Source organism: Amblyomma mixtum, chromosome 5, assembly GCF_055824585.1.
Source record: "Amblyomma mixtum isolate Tamu chromosome 5, ASM5582458v1, whole genome shotgun sequence".
Classification (NCBI taxonomy): Eukaryota; Metazoa; Arthropoda; class Arachnida; order Ixodida; family Ixodidae; genus Amblyomma; species Amblyomma mixtum.
Genome location: NC_143016.1, coordinates 48,015,910 through 48,038,929, shown reverse-complemented (window position 1 = coordinate 48,038,929; position 23,020 = coordinate 48,015,910). Strand labels below are relative to the sequence as shown.

Below are 23,020 nucleotides of genomic sequence, written 5' to 3'. Positions count from 1 at the left end.
TCTCTAAGCGTTCGTATGTCTCGATGCCTTGGAGAAAAGTCGAGGCAACAGCCGGTAGTCGCAATTTCCCTAAACGAGTAAAGAACTACGCACATTCATTTTAGTGTTTTTGGACAGCCGTTTGCTCTGCAGCCCCGTTGAATTTGTAACGGCTTTTATTGACAGGAGAAGACTGGTTGTGAAGGCTGGTTAGAGCGGGCAAAGGACAGGTCCGGTCCCAGGATAGTTGATGCTCTCGTCTCGCGCCGGCTCTGCTGCTTCAGTTACCGATCGTCGTCTTCTCGTCTCGCGCCTCGCGTCGGTTCTACTGCTCCGACTGCTAATAATCTTCCGCTTTACAAATTAATTTAATAGAAGGGATTCAGGCTTTTAAGTGAGGAACCTAACCAACCCGAAAACTAACGCGACGGTAGTTTGAATGCGTTACTGTCGTCCCTTAAATTTTTCTTTTTTGATCTCGGCCTGTATCGACAGAACTGGAAATATGCTGCATCGAACGTCTCAAAAACAGCAGCAGCAGCAGTAGCTCTCGACAACGACATTAAAGAGCTCAACCTCGGCAGTCACATATCTCCTAGTATCTCACTCAGCGAAGACGGCGGATCGTGGCACGCCAAGAGAAGATCCGAGCATAACCACAACAGACGCCACGCGCACGCGAAGACTTCGATCGGAGCTCATCGCAAAGCAATGGCATCGTTCTATCTCGCCGCGATGCCTTCGGGGCAGTGCATCGGCGCAAGCACCGCAGGCCCTCCCGAAACAAACCGCGCACGCGACTACACCGCTCATGGATCGGGCCGGCCGAGATACGAGGCACGCGATTTTCGAAGCCCAGGCGCGAGACGCAGTTTCCTCGTGTGCGCGCGTGTGTGTGACATATCGGGACACGCGGCTGCAGCATTGTGCCGCGTGTTGCCGGGCGTCCTCCTTATTCTCTTCCCCTTTCTTCGATTTACCCGTTTGGCTTGTAGCATTCCTTGCCGAGTCTGGCGGCGAGCAGCAACAGTGACCTGGCTCTCTCTTTGGGATGCCCTTGTGGTGCGTTTTCGACTATGTAATACCGTCGACGTGTTCTTTGCGAGGGAGAAGGAGGGAGACATCAGCGCGCGCTCTATCGCGCTTTGCTCGATAGTGTTGTTTGCGGCATGCGTTGCGAACGACGAGATCCTTCTCGCTTTGGCTCTCGAGCTGCACGCGCGTGCCAGACCCGGCCGCGATATTTATTTCCCGGTTCTGGCATCTTTCCTCCATCGCCTCTACTTTGCCTCGATGCGAACGCACGGCTGTATAGGCGCGGTAGGCGGCCCGGTAGCTGTGTATGTGCACCGCGACGATCGGCCACCAACCGTCCTATGGCAGAGCCCGGTTTGCGAACACTTCTCCCGCCCGCTGCTGTCCTTCTTTCTATTCGCGTTTGTGCTTCTCGTTTCCGTTTTTATTTTTTTTTCCGTCCGGTGAGTGCGGTGCCGTGAAAAGGACCGTGCGTTTAACCTGAGTGCGTCTATTTTTCCGATAAAAATAGTCGGGTCTGGACTGGTTGGCGTAACAGCAGTCTTGCTTCCAGGACGATCACAGAAGTTGATTGATCGTGTGCATGCCTGTGTGTGAGTTGCAGGAACTTACTTGAGATCACTTTGGTTTCTGATATACTTATTTGGGTTCAATTCTTTTCTTTACGTTTGGTAGCTAAGAAGGGCTTCTGATCAATGTGCTATTTCTTTCTTTGCTCAGTAACATCAGGAATCATTCTTGTTTGCAAAACAGGCTTAGTTTCCGCCCTCTCTCTTCAACCCTATCCCTTACCCCTTCCCAAGCAAAAAACAAAGAAAAAACAAGCAAATACGCTGATAAAACATCGTCGCACCTTCAGGGCAAGTACGCAGTGGTGACTGTGTGCAGGATTGGGAGGGTGCCAGCATGTGTGTTCGGAAAACACGGTGTTGAAGAAAGATAAAACTTCCGGAGAAGCACAAAACAGACGACTGAAAAAGATACGTGTCAAATTGCAGCAAGGAGGCAGAAGCACGTGCAAGGTCCGCAAGAGCAAGAATATAAAATGAGAAACGAAAATATGCACTAGACGAGAAGGCGTCACAAACACACGGCTTGCGAGTGACGATAGGAATGGCGGCAGATCTTTGGTTGCGTTCCAAACCATGCATATGAAACACACGCGAGAACAAGTTAGACAGAGAGCAAGGAATACGGAATAGTGAAAACACCAGTCTGCTGCCTTAGTCTGCTAACCAAAATTTCATTTGATCTCTGTAAAACGAATATAAATCCTGTTATCGAAACGCCAGTCAGCAGAACTCATGCTTTCCAGAGCAGATTCGGCTGTGAGCTATCTTCCCACCTTTTGCTCCTTTCATACTTGACAGACATAGCAGTATACACACGGTATATACTTTCTTGTGGCAAGATACACTTACGTGATTTTGTTGCTGAAATGCACTCTTGGCCTGAACTTCGCACTCTCTGCGATTGTGTTCGGATTTAGAACTCGCTCATTGGTTCTTTGTTGCTATAGAAGGCCTCGATGAACGCGTGCATAGAGCCAACTACGTGGTGACAACTACGTCATTTCGGTCACCAGACGCAGTTTCATGGCGCTGCAGTATTGCTGCAGTGGCTGCAGTTTTGGATATGCACGCGAAGATGTCGTACCACACTGCTACGTGTCCACACTGCAGCTCTGTACAGTACATGCCTCCGGTTGGCCACGCGGACCACACCTTGAAATGCAACGCGTCTCGCGCTCCTTGCGGAAACGTCCATGGTCAAGGCGCTGCGAAACGCGCAGAACAAAGGAAAAGCGCGGTAATCTATGCACTTCTCTGTGGACACCGCAGCCGCGCCAAGAGGGAAAGGTTGAAGGAAAGAGTGGAAGAAGGAAGAAGCGCCTTAACTTAGTGGAGGGCGGCGCAATTTCGACCACCTAAGGTTCTTTAACGTGCACTAACGCACGGGCTCCAATTTCGTTTCGCCTCCATAGAAACCCTGCTATCGCTGTGGGAATTTGATCTCGTGTCCTCGATCTTGGCGAACGAGCACCTGACCACTGTGCCACCGCGGCGAGTCACGCTTCGAAACGTCCTTCTGGCGCTCTGTATGCGTTTGTGTGACCGTTATAAGTATATCACAAAATGAACAAGGGAGGGGAAAACCTCAGGTTGCTAGAGCCAACGTTTCGACAAGGGGACTTGTCTCCAGACGAAGACAAGTCCCCTTGTCGAAACGTTGGCTCTAGCAACCTGAGGTTTTCCCCTCCCTTGTTCATTTTGTGATCGCCAAGGACCATCTACCGCACCCTCTCTCTACCATGGACGTTATAAGTATAGTTAAGAAAGCAACATAATACAATTATTGTTTCCAGTAAAAATTGAATCTGTGGCTTTTGCTGGCTATGTTGACGTTTGTTTGGCTTTAAAAGACGCATTCATCGCCGATAAAATTGAATTTCAAAATCTTCCCGCCAGAAGCTTCAAACCCGTGACGTCTTTACTTTCAAAAAGGACGTGTTGCCACCGTTTTGAAGTGAACGGTGGTATAGCGTGGCCTCTGAGATCCAGGTGATAAAGACTGTGTGTCAACGTATACATTTTACTTGCAAAATCGGCCGGTGGTGGCGACAGCTGTCTTCATGGCCTTTTTTTTGGCATATACTAAAAGAACTTTTTTTTTTTTCGGTGATAGTGGTCTCTTTGTGATTAGAACGCGTTACCATATCGATGCAGGCCAACTTCCATCTGTTCTCAGCGTACATTGAGGGGCCCACGGCGCCCCTATGGCTTGACACAAAAGGTTGTGCGGGCCGAGTACACGTCATCCGGCGTCTTTCGGGTTCGAACGCATGCAACTCTATCGCGCATGTCCGGCTAGCTCAGTCGGCAGAGCCTGATGCTTTTAAACTCAGGGTCGTCGGTTTGGGCCCCACGTTGGGCGCCAGTGAGGTAACCTCCGCCGTTAAGGAGGTTTGCGAGACAGGGTATATCATCCGATGAGTGACTCACCTCAAGCACAGACAACACCGTTTATTACGGGCTTATGAAACAACACTCAAGCATACAATAAAACAAATGCACTCGCTCAGCGATACAAGCAAAGAAGAAGAAATAAACCGGCCAAAATCTACTCTTGCACTTAGGAAATTTGCCAAAAACATTGCACAGTGTTGCGGAAAAGGTTGCCACACTGTATTTCCGCATGAGGCGTCAGCGCAGCGAAGACCTGCTCTTTTTTTTTTCGGGAAAAAAAATGTTACGAAAATGTCATTCATATTCATTCCTGCTACCCTTGAGAACCATGAAAGCCATTCTCGGCTCTTCCCGATCAAGGTATTTTCCTGCCGTGGTGAACGCGATACAGAATATGCAGGTAGGTGGCGAGTGCTCCGGCCGCAACGCTTGTCATGTGCAGGGAGCACCCATCTGCGAAGGGAAAGAAGATGAAGCAGAAGTCATATGGCCAGTATTGTCTCGCTTAGTGTCCAGAAGCACACCGATACCTAAGCGTTTTCGTATATCCCGATGGAGCAAAACAAAGTATTCGCCATCATCACAAACATACATCACAAGGACGTGGTTTTGTCATCATCTGTGCCGCAGCTTCTGTCAGCTTCAGTTTACGCGTCTTATTTGAATAGCGCGCTATTTGACAGTTCTTCCGGATCCTTAAATGGACCCTGAACCACTTGTCGAGAACACATGCGATGAGTGGTGCCTTTTGCAATGATCAAAAGCCTTTTAGCAGGTACTCACATATACTAAATGACAGGTTACCAACATCCCTCAAGAGAAAAGTGTATAACAGCTGGATGCTATAGGTAGTCACATATGGGACAGATACATGGAGACTAACGAGGACGACGCAGCGAGCTATGGAAAGTAAAATGATAGGTGTAACTTCAAAAGACAGGAAGAGAGCAGAGTGGGTCAGGGAACAAACGCGTATTAATGACATCCCAGTCGAAATCAAGAGGAAGAAATGGGCAGCGCATGCAATGTGAAGGCAAGATAACCGGTGGTCGCCAAGGGTAACGGAGTGGATTTCAAGAGAAGAGAAGCGTAGCAGGGGAGGCAGGAAGTTAGGGCGGATGAGGCGAAGAAGTTTGCGGGGATAATGCGGCCGCGGCTTGCACAGAACAGGCTTAACTGGAGAGACATCGGAGAGGCCTTTGTCATGTAGTGAGCGTAGTCAGGCTGATGAAGATGCGTGAGTATTAACCATGGAACACGTTGAATTGTTCCCCAAGGTGCCTAAGACAATTTGTAATCAGACAACGTACGCAACTTCTGAACAGTAGTTTCGGTTTCCCTTCCTAAGACTCGAGGTCTCTACGTAAGTCTTCAAAGCTAAGGAAACGCAACAGTGCAGTCGGTCCCGCAAGTCTGAACATTTTTAACCAACGGCTCCCCCGATGCCTGCTTAACTCTTTGTATGGTGCGCCTATTCTCCTGCTGTGAGCCCTATGGCGCAGCCATTTATGCTGAAGCTGAAGTCGGATACGCAGTAACTGCAAACGCCATGCAGAGCTTGCACGCCACGCCACGAACAGTTACGATCTAGCGGCAAGCACCACAGCTGCTGTGCCAGCTCCAATGCAAGAATGAGGTGCACAGTAGGCGAAAAATTGTGCCTCGCAGTGTCACATGCAACTGTTACATATTAGTTGAATGGTTCAGCGGTAAAAGTTGTGAGTGAGGTATTAACTATATTTTGCGGCATCACTATAATGTAAAAGGTAAAAACGTAGCGCAAAGAGACAAGGACACAGAAAGACAGACAACACATAGCGCCGTGTGTTGTCTTTCTGTGTCCTTGTCTCTTTGCGCTACGTTTTTACCTTTCAAATATGAACCAACAAGCCCAAGCATATACCCTTCTGAACTATAATGTACTTTTGGTGAACTGTTTAATTTTTTTTTTCCAATTTTTTCGAAGGCTCTGGCAAATGAAGAGTTCACGTGGACGGGACATTTTGACATGCGTACCCCAAAGTACATCCACCAAAGCACATGCCTACACTGTTTACTTTCGCCATTTTTCGGTCCAGCAGTGCACACACCCTTGATTTACAACGTTACTTTTTAGTATTCCTTTTTCAGCAGTAAGTTGAGACCCATAATACCGAACCTGATGGTTACGCGGATTACGTTAGTTCTATTTGAAGTTCGTAGCAACTGGAGTTGTCATATTAAAGTCGAGATTTCTAAGCCGGACAGAGCGGCCTCTATTTATTTAAAAAAAAAGTGCGTTATGGGTGTCAACGTCTTCAAAGTAGACCTCGTCGGGGCGCATTCTAATATCCGCAGCGCGGTCATGTTCTCCTCGCCGAGACCCTTTCTGCCAACGATCTGCTTTAGGCACGCGATTTGACTAATCACGGTTGAAGCTGTCAATGATTCCAGTGGCAGATAGGCCCGCTTAATCACATTCCTGGTGGTTGGGCAGTGTTCGTGCTTCGCACACAATGGCTTCGTTTTAGCACGTCTCCGCGATATCGGCTTGCGCACCAACTAAGTCATCCCAGACGACATCCGACCAACTGTGCATCAAAGACGTGTTGCCACAAACCTAATTGCCTCTGATCACGTGTGTTTCCGCCCGTGTCGTCAGCCGTTTCTGGCCTCACGCAGAGGCGAAGGCAGCCAAGCACAAAGCACCGTATCAGCTGCACTGTGTGCGCTCTGTATGCACGTGTAGCACTCAAAAGGTTGAGAGCCGACTGGGTACGTAACGCATACCACGCGAACAGCGGGGCCAGCAAGACATTCATACTTCTCATATATGTATCCTTGGTTGATCTCCGGCAGTGCGGGCTATCTTTCCTTTCGACGCTGCTCCTGTCTCGCGCTCACCGCTCTTCCTCTGCTTTCGATGCTTCTACCAGCCGGCACACATGCACGCCATGATTCACATGTAGGCTATCGGCTCTCGTTTGGCCAGTGGTTATTTATAATTTCAATGACACCTTGTTATTGTTGTTTTCGCTCACCATGCTCTTTTTGAGATGGTGTCACGGGGGCTTAGAGTTGCTCTTCTGTCTCCGAGGCTACTGGAAGCGCGAGTTTTTTGACTAGAGGTGTGAGTTTACGGTGCCTCCTCTTTCGCTATAACCGAGTCGTGCGGCCACAGTTGTTCGTTGTATGTGAGTCATATTTTGACGGTAGCGTCGCCCTCGTTCATAATAACCGATCATTCGTTATGTCTGCGGTTGTGAACTAGGACGTCGAGAAACTAGCTTCAAGTAGATTGTTGGCAATGGGATCATGTCACTGTAGCCATTTCAAATCCTCTCCATCGAGGATACTGTGCGAACTAGGAGGCAATGGCTGATGTGAACACCCCATACCAGTTCTGCGGCCAAGATACCTTTGAGGAATTGGGGTGGAGCATTAGTAATATGCATCTGGACCTTAAAGGAGGGAGGCATGAAAACTGTGCTATTTGTATTGAATTCAATCACATTTCGGATGCCACTGCAGCAGAATCAGAACATAATATCCAGCTTCATGGCCAGCTTCCTAGCGACCACAGAGCTTAGGTTTCAAATGAAATATGATTGGTAAGCAGCACTCAATTAACGCGGCAAGTATTATTACGATGCATTGGATGTGGCCCGCAACGAACGTTCCCCACTAGAGGATTTGTGGCGTCAGCTCTCGGAAAGAAACGGAAACGCATGCTCCTCAGCCATGGCCTCTGAGATCTGCAATTGGGCATGCAGTCTCGGAGGCTGTGCACCTGGTTGCACCCAGACGAGTTGTACGCTTCTCTCTTATTGGCGGGAAACGGGAATAAGACTGAGACCAGAATTCCGAAAAAATCTTTTTCCTCTGCACATGACGTCTACTCTCAACGTTGAAAAGTGCAGTGCTTTGTCAGATTTTGCCACAAACAGCGGCGTCTTTCCATGTACTGAGAACAGTGGAAAAACGGCGCGGTGTTGGAAAAATAAAAAATGGGCTGCTTAGACCGGTTTTGAAAGAAAGAAAATGCTGCTCCTATCAGCTTGTGGTTGTGGCCCCTGAAGCGTCAAGCAAGTCCTTACCTTTTCCTTTACGTTCTTCCCTTTTGACTCTCTTGGGATTCGAGTCTGTAGCAGGCTCATCATGCTCGGTGACGTAACAACCATCGTCTCTCTGCCAAGAGAGCACGGCTTCCATAGCGGATGCATCCCTGAACACTGGCAGGTCCATGAAACCGCACACAGCAACTGTGGGGAAAAGTTATGCTCTTGAGAAAGCCTGCTCGTAATAATTGCGTCTCTTTGAAGTGCAAATGAGGCCGCCATAACTACATTGTAGGGATGTGCGAATATTCGAAATTTTCGAATAGCGAATCGAATATCCTCCTATTCTGATAGCCTCCTATTTGGATAGCCTGCTATTCAGATAGCCTCCTATTCGATTCCCTGAACGAATCAACTAGTGCTCATTCAAAATTATTCCAGACGAAACGAACACAATCGGAAGTTTTCGAATAGTTTACGAATAGGCACGAAGTTGTAATCGGGCACGCCGCAGTTTTCTTCTACAGCTGTTTCAAAAACAGGACCCACCCCGACACTGCACACCATGCTCCATTCGTATGGCGGCGTTCATGATGCTTATACATATGGCCTCCGCGATTAGATGACAGGGTTCAACCAAGTTCAGCTAACTCTGTCTTCATGACTGATATTGGACTTCATAGCTCATACGCGTCGTCCCTATCACCAATATAGATATGATGCTAGTTCAGTCGCCGTCATCGTCATTAGATAAATGTAATTTTACCATTCGCATGACGGGACAATCGCAGAGTTAATACTACGAAACACGTGGCCCCTAGTGGAGATCAGTGTTGCATCTTTCGACAGCAACAGCTTTAACACCCTGAGTTATAGCATCGCCGCTAGCTGCTTCACTGTCCCGCATAAATATTCGTTCTGGATGTACGAATATTGTCATTGGTAGCGAATAATCATATGAATAATCGATTAGTATACGATTAGGTTTTTAACTGTGCTATTCGTATTCGATTCGGTTTCGAAAAAGTATTGTTCGCACGTCCAATACTACACTACGGTCTGCACTTCGGCACGCTTGCGTGAAAAATGGCACTGGGTGTTTTTTTCTTCTTTTTAGCCCATAGAGATTCTTTCTTTTTTTTTTGCTTAAAAGCTGTGAAATATTCGTTTAAAAGGAGGAGTCAAAGACTTTGACAGTCGGATATTAAACGATCGATATGTCATTCGGGCTGAGGTACTACACGGGGCTTGAGATGCACCGCACTCGTTTTTTTTTTTTTTGCTCCACGCACTGTACAATATACCTTGCTCCATGAAGAGGTCCCTAAGACGCAGAGGGAAGTTCTCGTCCAGAATGAGCTGTGCATTGTCTGCTACCCGCAAGCACTTGGACGCCAGGTTCGGACCGGCTGGCGGCTGCGCATGAAGTACTGCCAACGCGTTCAGCTTCGCCGTGCAGTTGAGCTTCGGACGGCAGCAGGGAACATGCGGCGACAAGCCAGCAGGGCATCATGGTTATAGTGAGGGACGTTCAAAATCGGGGAGCATGTATAACTGTCAAAGCTTTCCTCCTTCAGAAATATAATACGACAGGAGAGCACTACACTCGTCACACGCACAACAGTGGCTGTGCAGCCAAAGGCCGAGGTGGAGAGAGGCTATCGGAATTCGGAGTGAGTACATTGTGCTAAGCCGCATTAGGACGCTGCGGAGCTGGGCCAGTCCGTAAATTCGCTCCATGCCACAAGCGCACAGACTGAGGGCAACATAAGCAACAGTCGGGTAATGAGTGTTACCATCTCCATATAGAGTGCTACGCAAAGTTGCCTGGCAAAACCTGGTACTAAGTATACTTAGCGGTACCTTATTGCACCGTGAATCTACAGTACTATGGTACTTATTTTACAGAACGTTAAATGGTATCATGCCTGGTACGGAATGTACCGTCGCTTTTATCACCTGCAAGCTAAATAAATTCGGTCACCTGCGTTTAAGCTGGAGTGAATAAGATCAGGACGCCTTTGGACCTATTATGATTTTTTAAAGCAAACAGGTTAAAAAAAAAGACAAAGGCTGAGGCAACAAACAGACAGCAGCAGCTTTTTTAAGATTGATTCGCGGCACACAAGAAGACGTTTTATGAACGCTGCTTTGGCATACATGAATAGCTAAGGTGTCAGATTTTTACTAAACACTTCAAGATGATTAGCATGGACGGATGGCAGCTGTCGTTCTTGAGGGCTGAGAAAGAACATTTGCGGCGGGGGTGTTGTTTGGAGACGTGAAATCTATTGCATTGTTCAATACCAGAGGCATTTTTTGACGAACAGAAACGACAGCCACGTCGTACAATTAAGCGGCGTGCACCTATATGTCCCTGATCGGCGGTGCATCTCACCACGTGCGCCGCAGGCCTTACTAAGTAATACTCGAGACATTCGCATCTAAAAGAATGTTCGCCTCCCTCTGAGCAATATTATTTTTATTTCTTTTTATTTTGTCCACACTAATTTGTGTAGCTGATGCGATTCGTTCGTTATCAAATGCATACGCATTTATGATCCCACTTTTCCGCCTTCACTTAACCAAGAAAATGTCACTGAGTGCTCGAAGTTTGGTGCCTAATCACTGAGCGAAGAGCAGACAGAGAATAAATCTGTGGTTAGGAAGGAAAGCTATCCTATCTTCGTGGCTTCGAATGTGGAGTGTCCCTGGATTACCACCTGGTACATCCACGATTGCCAATGACGGCTTCACGGCAGTCTTGGTAACAGCGCGCATGCGCCGTAAGTCACTACGGTAGTTGGCGCGTACCCGGATGCCGATAGTGAGGAAGATCACTTGGTGCGTGAGGGCGTATCCGTGCTGCCGTCCTCCCGTCATGTATACCCAGCAGGTATCGTTTAGGTCCGCACAGTGGGCAGCCGAAAACAACTGCTGGATGCAGTCGTCAGAGGCGCGCTCAGTCACCTCGGGAGCCGCGAGCTCGGGTTGGTTGTCCAAAGGCAGACCACGGACCCCAGCAGCGGAGGTTGGCGCATACCTCCAGAGCCCTTTCCGCAGCAGACCTCGGGCTACTGAAGAAGAGAGTACGGTACGCGATTGCTTGTGAGCGATAGGTTGCATTCGTGCATGATTATGATGGGATCGACCTGCTGGTAACATGGAGGCCTCGTTCGAAGCGCTGAGAGGCACTGAGGGAGATCTTAAAGCGAAAGTGTTGAGAAGAAGAGGGAAAACAAAACAATGCTTGTGTTGCACGCTTGCACAGGGCACATTTTTGAACAGTATACATCAGCGGCGTCACTGCAAGGTCAGCAACACCCTCCGCCCCACTGCACCTCTGAGACTACTCTAGTCCATAACACAGATCAGACGGAAAATCATCTCAAAACCTGTGTAGCGAATATATTCACATGTTCATTGTGCCGGCGGCTTGAACACAGAAACGGTGCAAAGCTTCGCCTCAATTATAATCAGCAACAATGGACAAACAATCAGAGTACCAGGTAAGCTCATAGAAAGAGCTTTGCTTCGTACGAGTTACAATGCAAGATATTAGGCTTATTTTGCAAGCGCGCACTTGCACACAATGTATGAACGAGAGAGAAACAAACAACAGCAGTAAATGAAAATTTATTTCACTGCTGACGACGGCTGCAAAGCTGGTGATCATTTCAGAAAAATCGGTGCTTTTTGCCACCTTTTTTGAATAGCAGAAATGTGAATATTTGAAGCCTGGGCTGTCTATTACTGCAAACTTTCAACTCGGCACACTCATCTCACATAATGCCACGCACTCACATATCATCACATATAATTGTACGTAAAGTTAAAAGGTTCGGAAGCAGTGCTTAATGCCTGTATCCAGTAAAGGGGGGGGGGGGGGGGGGGTCTGTAGTGATTTGAGCACATGTGGAGAGGAAAATAAAGAGGGAGAAAGAAAGTGGCTGACGGCCTATTTTAGAAATTTTTTTATACACAGCGAAGAAATAATTTTTAAAGGCCATTGTTTGCTCAATTTATGTCACAGACCTGGAACAAACGACCCCCTCGCTCTGCCAGTATGCCTGCTGTTGTGTAGCTATGGAGCTGAGCGGACAGCCACGAACTGAATCGTGGTGTGAGGGAACGGGTTTCCCTTTATCTTCCACCCTTCGTGTGGTGCTGCAAACTTTGTATTTTTCTCCGTCTAGGGTTCAGGAAAACATGTTAATGGCTCTTAATGACTCACAGTTAATGACTCATAGCGAGATCCTTGAAATTATACAGAAATGTTCCGACCACGACTGACAATAAAAAATGGTTGCCAGCTTCGGATTCATGCAGTCTCTATTTTGTAACACGAGGGATCTCAGAGGGCGGGGGTGGGGGGGGTGGGGGTCAGATTTTTTGTAAATATTGGTAGGGTGGGAGGGTCTGAGGAGATTCCCCCTGACTAAGCACTGCTGGGGAGAGACTACAAAATGCCATTCAGTGATGAATCTGAGGAAGTACAATGCTGACCAATGTCTGGCCTCTTCGAGATCAGCTTTAGACGTCTTGTTATCCTTAGTGTTCACGCACTAAGGCGACTTGTCATATAAAGCTGAAAATTTAAATGCGTGCTTAGCTGACGAAGTAAGCCTTTTTTCGAAAAAGCATGCTTCGTCGCCGCTGTCGCCGCCTTCTGGCATAGCAGGACGAGCAGCCAATGGTAATAACTAAGAAAAAAAAGAAGAAAGTATATAGAAGAGACTCACGTGTTTCATGTGAACCACTTTGCTTTCTGCCAACCACACGCCTTGTTGCGGTGTCCGCGAGCGCTGCAGTTTTTTGCTGCAGAATACGTAAGTCTCTCAGCGTGGCGCCGAGTCCACTCGACAGTCTGTGAGCGCTTTTTCCGCCGCTGTCCGTTGCTTGACTAATGAGCTCCTGCAGGCGATCTGCACGCATAACAGGCAGATTAGTCGAACAGCCTTAAAGGGACACTGAGGAGAGCTCTATTAATATTTTTTTATACAAAAATTCGATAGTTCGGCGTTTCACGGCTTTGTTGCCACTTGGCCGGCAGCGAAAGATGCACTTATTTCTAAGAAATTTGGATTCGAAGTTGAAAAAGTTTTTCCCGCCGCTCTGATTCAAACTTGGAATTCTCCTATGACGACACAGGACTAAGTGACGTGAAACATGACGTGCACATGACGTAACGCAGACTCCGTGATTTCTGGAGGCCAGCAGTGCGGCCCAGCAGCAGCCGAAAAGAAAGCTACCGCCGGCCGCACGTTGAAGGCATCTATCGGCTATTGCGGCCGTCGCTTCGTTTACGTTTGCACCGGCGTTTTGCCAGCGTTACAATGGATCCCGTTCTCGAAGTCGTCAACGAAGTTCTCGCAAATAGACACCTTTAGCATACCGTGTACCTTGTTTACCGTTAGCGGAATACCGGGAGCCCGCATACCGCTGTGAGCCGGCGCTGATTGGTCCCGGCGCTGATTGGTCCCGGGCACTGCAGGAGCGCGCGTAGCTGTCGGGTACGTGGCGCCATCTGGCGACGTCAAGGAGATTTGCGCATGCTTTTGCTGCGCCTCAGTGATTCGTGGCTTCTCGTGTCCTAGTGTTGCTAGAACTATTGGTTCTAGCAACACTGTTTTGTCCTATGACGTCATGAAGCTTGTACTTGCGAGTTTGGCCTGTGGCGGCGATACCTGTATTTTGGTTCTTGCTCTTTTCTACGTTACAAGAGCTTTGTTGTCAGTATGAATGGCGTTTTTGTAATCAGGAGCTGGTATTCTGTCGATGCAAGTCAACTTCAATTTCTCCTCAGTGTCCCTTTAAGCCTGGAGCTGTCGTTCAAGCGTTCATTCCCAGTCCTTATGCAAGATTTTCTTTTTCTTCCACCGAAGAATGTTTGTCTTAAAACTTTCTCGTTGTTCGCGCCAACGAACATGATTTGTTGGAAAGACCGCTTACTCACCGAAAAATTTGGACCATTAAAATTCCGCTGCGCGAAACGTGAAAGAAAACAGTTCGGTAGCAGTTGTCACTATTCGACGCCAGATACCAGTTAATTTACACTGAGTGTATAATGACAGTCTCTGTATGACACACTAGTGTCATACAACTTCTCGGATGAAGAGTTGCGGTTAATACCACAGTCGTTGCCATGTGCGCGAACATATATGCGCCTTCTAGTGCCAATATGTCGTCTTCTCCACAGCGTGCTGTGACGCAGTGAAAGGTGTCATGAATCTTTCGGGTACTGAAGAGGATAAACAACGGCACGCCTCATCGAGACTGCTGTCGAGCACAATTTTAATGTCGCCGCCATAGAAGCCGCTTTACGAAGATGCATCACCTGTCTCCTCTTCAAGGCGTGCACTTCACTGCATACCAGATGTGCAAGGCGGCGAAGAAAGACCCAAACACCAGTTTGGCGATGTGAGCAAGTGGCGTGACCACACGGTTTTCTTATGCAGCAGTAATCATAGAGCAATCGCTGCCGTCACGTGAAAGCATTTCTGCAGCTGCCTTTATGTTACATCAAGTGGTAATAAAAATTATTCTTCGAAGTGCTTGAAATCCTGATTTCCTCCAATTCAGTGCAGTGCTTGCTCAAGAGGAAGATGAAGTAATTTTAAAGACTTCGACTAAATTAGATGTTCGAATACACGAAACACGTTGGTAAATCACGCCGTTTCTTTTTTTTCGTCACTTGAAAAGGTGACGTGATTGCTTCGAGGTTTAGGATTCTCCTGAAAGCCCAAAAGAAGTACGGGGAAGCCTGGCGATGATTTCATCTATGGGGATATTTTCAAATTTTTGCTACCTTCGCGTACACTGTGTCGTACGCTGTCGGATGTCGCCAAATGACTCTTCGCGGGTTTTTTTTTCGGTGGCGGTGGTTTTGTTTTTATTTCTTCGATCAAATGTCTATGTGTCGTTCAGAATGTACCGTCGCCGTAGACGCCGTCACGATCGAGCCCCCTAGGCAGTGGTGTGCACTGCGGAGGAGGTTGAACGCCATCGCGAATTTTTTTGGGCAGTTATGTCGCTATTTAAAGCGTTAGATTAAAAAGGTCTTCGCATGCTTTTCCTGAAAGTTTCACAAATTCCAACCCTTTAAGCTCATCGAATCATAAAACTTTCTCAGTTAGCCTTTAAACTAAGAAGATCAATTCTGTGGTACAATGCATTCAAGCAGGAAAAACCAACTGGGCCGAAAGAGACGCTACATATATGTACTTCGCCTACACAACCCTCTCCATCCCTGACTGACGAGAGCCGCTCGTTCGACCTCCAGCTCGCTATGCTGGAACGCCAGCAGCGAGAGCAGCAGCGCATTTCCCACGATCTACAACAGCAGATCCATGCCTTGACCCTAACCCTCAAGACAACCACCTCCTCTCTCACCTCCCAGTTTACCAAGCTAAATGAGCACCTTGCCACACTCACCACTCCCTCCTCCACCGCCCAGGTCGCCCCTTTGGCTGATCTTCTCGAAACCACCACACAGGCACACCACACTCGCTTGGTTCAGCTAGAGACATCGGTTCTCCAGATTCTTACCACCCTCCAAGCACAATCCAAACAATTGGAATCCTTCACTTCTATGCTCCAATCCCTGCATGAGTCACTGCCCCCGGCCAAAAAGAAGGAACGCGTACCCTCACGAGCCTCTACCTCTGCACTCTCATAATGGCTTCTGGCGAGGACCTCGATATTGTGCAGTGGAACTGCCAAAATATGCGCCATAATAAGACCCCCCCTCCACCAGTATCTCCTCACCCGTCCCTCCCTGCCCTATTTTCTCCTTCTCCAGGAGACTCGGACGGCCCGCACTGTCCCAGGCTACCGCGCCTACCATGCCACTACGTCCACACCACTTGCGTCTATTTATGTGCGCAGCGACGTGCTCGTAGAGCAAATTGACATCCCCTCCACCCTCCTTAAATATTTAGTTGGTGTGGTCTATTACCACCCTTCTTCCCGCGTCTCACTCACCCTTTTGTCTTTCTACAACCCCCCTGTCACCTCCTCTTTATTCTCCGCCCTGGGCAAGTTCCTTCACTCTCTTTCTTCTAACTCCCATCTCCTCTTTGGTGGTGACTTCAATGCCCCTCATACACTCTGGGGCTATCCTCAAACCCGGCCGCCTCCTCCACTGTCTGGCCCAGGAACGCCACCTCACCCTTCTTAATACTCCTGGCTCCCCTACTCGAGCGGTCACTGCATCACAGCGCCCCACGACACCTGACCTCTCTTTCTCTCGGGGTTCACTTTACTTTCACTGGCAGGTAACAGCCGAAACTCTTCTCAGTGACCACTTTCTCGTCCATATTCACACCTCTCTTTCCCATATTCCTCGATGTCTGCCGGTCATTCACACTGACTGGCACGCCTTCCGCACTAATCTCGCCACCGACTCCTTTCAATCCTACGACGACTGGACGTCGCGCATCACTGCAGCGCTCACGTCCAGTAGCCGTCGCGTTCGCACTCGTCACACAGTCCCAGTCCCAGACCCAGATCCTCATCTTCTCCGTTTATGGCGTCGCCGTAAACGTCTTCTACGCTCCTTTCGCTCCCAACCCCACAATGCCCAACTGTCCTGCGGGCCGAGATCGTCACCCACTGCGCTTCACTCGAGCACTCTCGTTGGAGTGCTCTTTGTGACCGTCTTGACTCTGCTTTGCATTCGCGATCCACATGGTCTCTCTTCAAATCCCTCCTTGGCACTAAGCCTGCCCTTGCTCCCACTCTAGCTAAAGCCCTCACTCAAGGGACTCCCTCTGATGTTTTTGATCAGCTCGCCTCTCTCTACCTCCCTCCCCCTCTGGCACCCTCCTACCCGATGTACTCGGGCGGACCTAACCCCGATCTGGACCACTCCTTCACTCTCCGAGAGCTCGAATCGGCTCTGGCTGCTAATGCTACACGCTCGGCTCCCGGTGAGGATGCCATTACATATACCACACTTCGCAACCTTCCTGACTGCGCCAAAGAATTCCTCCTTCAAACCTACAATGAGGTCTGGAACAGCGGCTGCCTGCCGAGCTCCTGGACCTCCTCCCTCATTTCTATGATTCCAAAGCCGGGCAAACCTCCCTCTCTCTCTAACCTCCGCCCAACCTCCCTGACATCGTGCGTTGGCAAGACCCTTGAGCGAATGACCCTGACTCGCCTCTATAATTTTCTCGAGGCGAGGGAGTTCTTGCCCCATTTTCTCATCGGCTTCCGACGCCGCGTCTGTGCACAGGACATGTTTCTGATTCTCCAGCACACCTTTCTGTCACCTACCCCTACTCAAATTCACCGTCGATGTTCGCAAGGCCTTCGACAATGTTTGCCATGACCACATCCTTTCCCAACTCGACTTCCTAGACTGTGGCCCTCGCATGTACTCTTATATCCGTTCATTCCTCTCTAAACGTGTGGCTCGCTTTCGAGTAGACACCCATCTGTCCGACCCCCACCACCACCTCACCCATCGCACTCCTCAAGGTGCTATTCTCTCTCCTACCCTTTTAAATCTTACTACGGCCCTTCTCGCTTCCCAGCTAGCTGAAATTCCCGACCTGCATCATATATTTTACGCCGATGACATCACTCTCTGGTGTTCGTCGGGCTCTCCCGGTCACGTACAGGACACCCTGCAACGTGGCCTAGATGTCATTGACTCCTTTCTCACCACCGCTGGCCTCTCGCCTGCTCCTGAAAAATCCGAGCTTCTCCTTCTCAACCATTCCTCATACCAGCGCTCACACAACCACTTCGTCTGTCTCCACCTTTCTGGCTCTCCCATTCCTGTCATCACGCAGTGCAAAGTTCTTGGCTTTTCTTTGCATGCGGCCAAAACGTGCAAGCCCTCCACCACGCTGTCACCACCTGCCACTCGGTGACTCACCTTCTGCGGCGCGTGGTCACTCGGCGCTCAGGTCTCCACGAGGCTCATGCGTGCCGAGTTGCCCAAGCGCTGGTCCTCAACAAGGTCTTGTACTTTGCACCCTACATTTCCTTCAATCAGACTCAACTTAACACTCTAGAGACTGCCCTTGTGGGCCTCTACAAGGTAGCTCTCAACCTCCCTATCATTACCTCTAACGCAAAGATTTTTGTAACAGGCCTCTTTCATCCTTTCATTTCTCTTCTCTCTCTCCATCGTGACTCGCAGCTTGCCCGGCTTTCCCTTACCCGTCAGGATCAGTGGTTTCTGACTCAAGCGGGTATCTCGCCCATTCCCATCGCCCCTTTTACCTCTGCTATTCCAACCCCGGCTCCCAATCTTCGTATCCTCCCTCACCTGACCAGCATGTCCCCCGTCCTGCACGCCGGCCGTCGTCATGCGGCCGCGCAGCACTATTCCCCTCTCTTTGATACCCAGGGTGTAGCCTACACGGATGCCTCCTTCGTGGCTCCTCGAGGTTCCTGCAGCTACGCCCGTACCATCCCCACCTCCCCGCTCCTGAAACCCACACCAGCGGGCCGTATCTACACCCTCCGGATGCATTGTCCCTCGAGGTCCTCGCCATTGCGCATGCCCTCCAGTCATTTGCTCTCCTTCCCTCTCTTCAAGAGTACACAGTCTATTCAGACTCACAAGCCGCTGTACACCACATACAGAAACGCACCCTAACCCGTTCTCTCCAACAGGAGGTCGAACGAGCGGTCTCCGCATTGCAGCATTCCATCGTTTTCCTCCGCTGGGTCCTTGGGCATTCAGGGATTGGCGGCAATGAGCTGGCCCATCAGCTTGCCCGCGACACACTTTTCCGGGGACTGTTGATCCCCTGGCCCAAGCCCTCGGAGGACGATGGGAGACTCACCCTTCGCCGCACCATAAAAAAGGTCTACCTCGAGCTCCGTCTATAGACAAACGCCTTTACCCTCCCCCTCATTCATCACTCACAGTGCTGGAGGCTCGCCTTCTTCGGCACATCCAAATGAATGCAGTTATCACCCCGTCTCGTCTCTTTCTTTATCGCTATCGATCGTACCCTTCTTGTCCCAACTGCCCCTGTACCTATGCGGACCTGGCCCATTGCCTCTTCTATTGTCCGGCTGCTCAGCAGTCGGGTTCCTACCCCCCACCTTCTTTATCCATCACCACCTGGCTCGACTTCCTTGGCCCTGAAGGGGAGGAAGAACAGCGACTTCTGGTAGCCCAGGCGGTCGACATGCTCGGCTTGTAAATTATGGCCGAATAAAGGTCTTGTACATACTATTACTACTACTACTATATGCACTCCATCATAGGGGCTCTTTCGGCCGAAACGCACGCTCTCAGATTCCTGCTATAGGTGTTTAACGCACACCAGCGCACAATGCAGCGTTTAATCAACGGAACATTCTTTTAGTGCACACCGTTCTATTACTGCATGTATTCGCATCGCCAGAGTACTTCAGTACTTCCTGGTCACGCAAATACTCCGTAACGCTACGGAAGAGTTTCATATACTGCTCACGGCTGGCGCGCTGAGGCGCCACTGTCTGCATAAAGGCATCGTACGAGGTGCTCGGCGGTGTCGTTGTTGAACCTGGAGCCCGGAGGAGCCCGGCGTTGTCGCGAACGAGAAAGATTCCCCCACTGCTGTTACTTTGGCGGTCGAGTTTGACGGATAAATTCGACGTGTACTGTGTTTTTGCGTTTTCAACTAAGGTAATTTGTGTGCGTAGGACCTTGTCGAGCACTTGTTACGTGTCGACATGCCGTTGCGGCTATCAAAGGCGCGATCGAGAACGTACCTTCTGTAGTTACAGCGCGAAAAACAGGGCAAGAGAGGACGATAGAACATAGCGCTGACTCAGCGCGATTCAGTGCGATGTTCTATCGTCCTCTCTTTCCCTGTGACTGTGGAATATGGTTCCCTGCCCCAGTGACAGGGAGCTGCCGCGGAAAACGAAGCGGGCAGTAGCGCGGCAAGAAGCGGGTGGCTTTACTTCCGTCTCGAAATATGTGCGTGCCTGTGAAAAGCATTTAATAATTTCACACTAAAGTCGACTCCAGCCCTGTTCCGCGACGAGTAGACCTAGTGAGCTTGCAGGATTTGTGATTGTGAATGCGATTTCGGTGACTACATGTGTGTAGTAAATTCACAAGTTTCAGCAAATGCAAATGACCATCCAGTGTAGTTCCGGCAACGGTGAACTGAAACCGACGATTGCTTACTTCGCTGCATGCGCGTACAATTAGCGCGAAGCGCCGGTGTGACCCGGCTGCCAAGCAATGCTTAATGCGTTGTCGTCGTCACTTGTGTACAACAAGTAAGGCAGTTTTAATTATTGGAAACGGCTGGCGAATACATTTCCGAAAAACCGAGTCAGAATCAGGCACTGATCACCGTATAATCAGCGGGAAGCGCCGGTCGTACGCGACATCAACAGCACGCACATGTGTTCCCGGGAGTGCGTTCGCATCCATCGGCGTACCTTAGAGATTAAGCTTATTGGGGCTTAACGTTCCAAAGCGACTCGGGCTATGAGAGACGCCGTAGTGAAGGCTCCGGAAATTTCGACCACCTGGGGCTCTTTAACGTGCACTGACATCGCACAGTACACGGGCCTCTAGAATTTCGCCTGCATCGAAATTTGATCGCCTTGGCCGGGACAGAACCCGCGTCTTTCGGGTCTGCAACCGAGCGCCGTAGCCACTGAACCACCGCGGCGGCTGTTTGTCGACTGTCTATCGACCGAGAACGGCGAAGTGTGACGGCGCCTTACTGTATAGCGATCACGCGCCGCTTGCTTTCTAAGGCAAGGTCTGAAACGGACTGCGGTGACGTTTTCGCGCGTACTGCAAGTTGTGCGGTTGAAGAGAACCAACTGCAGACAGGGTACAGGCAAACGGTCTTGCGGTTCGTCTAATGGGTGTAATGTGTGCCCTGTCACGTTATAAGTTCCATCACTTTCAATTTTGAATTGTTAAAATGCTGCTCAGTTAGTTCTACGTCAAACGTCTGCTGCAGTCAGGCATTTATTCCTAATTAGCGATCTCAGCGTCTTTCCTGCAATTGCCTAATAGAAGCCACACATTCTGTTTCAAAATTGGATGGTAGAGAACATTATAATGCAAGCTAATAAGGCAATCGTGGAAAACAACGCCGGACGGGGAGTTCAGCGACGGCTCGATGTACTCTTCCAAAGCCCCTCTATATAGCGGCCGGCGCTGACCTTGGAAGAATTTCCCGCAGAATTTTCATGACCAGACAAAGCAGTCAAGGACTCTGGCATCACGTCACGTCGATGTGCTTAGACATACTGTGGTACTAGTCGGCAAAAACAAGCTTTTCTTCGTCATAAAATGCGAGTTAGAAAACAAAACAAAACAAATTAAACGCAGTTATGACAAGCGCAGTATTGCTGTGTTTTTGTGCATTCAATGACAAGAAGGCGGGGATGCTATGCTATATGTTGCATGCAAACAAGACAATGCTCATATCTTGATGTAAAATTAAGGATTTGCTGCTTTGTTGAAAGGTGCACAAACACTGTTGCCCATCTAGCCTTAAAATAGCTGATGTCAAGATCAGAGCGCGACTTGCTGTCATGCATGCGTACTTCATTAGCTACTACCCCTTTTCAAAAGGTTTACCGTCGGCAACGCGCAGTCCCAACGCGGCGTCCAGGTAGATCGAATCCATGTTGGTAGCCAGGGCATCAACGGCACCTTCCAATGCCGACAAGATGCGGGCAGCCAATAGGCGCAATTCCGGGCGGCTGGACTCCGAAGCCGCCACGCAGCTTAGGCTGAACAGCGTAGCGACGAGCATTGCTGCCCGCAGGGCAGGACCGCTTCCAACGGTGGCCATGGCGTATCTGTGCCTATTCGGGCCGTTCGTCCGCTAACACTCGTCCTCGGCTTCGAGCTCCTTAGGCCGTGAGCGCTTATCAGGCCGCCTAAATGCCCTCCGTCCACGCGGAATTTAAGCATTCATGACCCCTAACCGCCGGAGACCGCGAAGCGACGCTAAACGACAACAACAGGCACATCCCGTTTGTGCCCGGGGCTAAAGCGCCGCTGTCACGCTGAAGACGCCCACAAGCGGCAAGGGAGCGAACAGCAAGGAAGCTTAAAGATGCGCTGCTCTCCTGAGCCATAGCAAGATCCCAGAGTAATCAATAATGCAGAACAGCGATCACCACAGCTTTACGCTTTGCCAACTGTAAATGAAAGCAAAAGGGACCAAGAAAAGTGTGTAGCTGACTTCGGGTAACGTTAAGCACGGCTTCTGAACAACTTGATTGCAGTAAAGTGGAAATTTGAGCTAGTTGGTACTGGCCGTATGTGTTCAAAGTGCAAAAAAAGACAAGGACTGCGGGAAAAAAGACTGCACAGACACTTCTACTGGCAACTTTAAGCTTTATTCGATGATCCAAGAAGAAATCAACTGGGAGGTAAAAAGTTTTAAGAAATCCTACGCAGGCGCTATTAGGACTGGGAGTCCGAGCCAGGAAACGGTCGAGACGACGGTGAGTCAAATGAACTTTATGTACAGTATGTACAAGGGCTTTTACATAATACAAGGGCCAAGAGCACCACGGGCTAGCACACAGAAGAAGGGCGGCCCCGGCGGCGAGCGTAGCTCCGGCGTGATGGCTCTTCTGCTGCCCGTCTGCTGCTCGGGTTCAGCGCGGCTCCGCTTTTAAAGCCGCTGGAAACGGTTACGGCAGCCAGCCGTTCAAATCCTCCAATCACTGGCCACCGTTCAAATTAGACCAATGGTCGAGGGGCGACGGCCGATGACGCGTCGGAGGAGCCCGCACCGACGGAGAGGAGGGAAGGAGGAAGGGTCCGTGTCGGCGCCGGCGTGGCTGGATGAGTCACGCTGCATGTCGCGACTTGTCCGAGAAAGTCTGGGCCTGCTTTGAGCGTCGGCGAGCGCGCAGCGCTTGTTTAGACAGGCCCGCCAGCGAAATGTGGGCGCCGGCACGACAGCACCACCGCCGCCAGACAATGCGCCACGAGGACGAGCTACTTCCGCGTGGCTCGGATGCGGGGCGCGCTCGTACGCCAGGCTCCTCCAA

The 23,020-nt window shown here is 49.8% G+C and overlaps 1 protein-coding gene across 1 annotated transcript; it reads right to left on the bottom strand.

The window, feature by feature from the left end:
• Positions 1 to 4,314: 4,314 nt before the first annotated feature.
• Positions 4,315 to 21,804, bottom strand: LOC149342025 (UPF0764 protein C16orf89 homolog). The gene is made up of 6 exons (XM_089544337.1): positions 21,588 to 21,804; positions 12,760 to 12,942; positions 10,832 to 11,094; positions 9,322 to 9,481; positions 8,057 to 8,221; positions 4,315 to 4,433 (listed from the first exon to the last, which is right to left on the bottom strand). Exons 1-6 carry the CDS (start codon positions 21,802 to 21,804, stop codon positions 4,336 to 4,338), a joined length of 1,086 nt encoding a protein of 361 aa, XP_089400463.1. The 3' UTR covers positions 4,315 to 4,335.
• Positions 21,805 to 23,020: the final 1,216 nt, after the last annotated feature.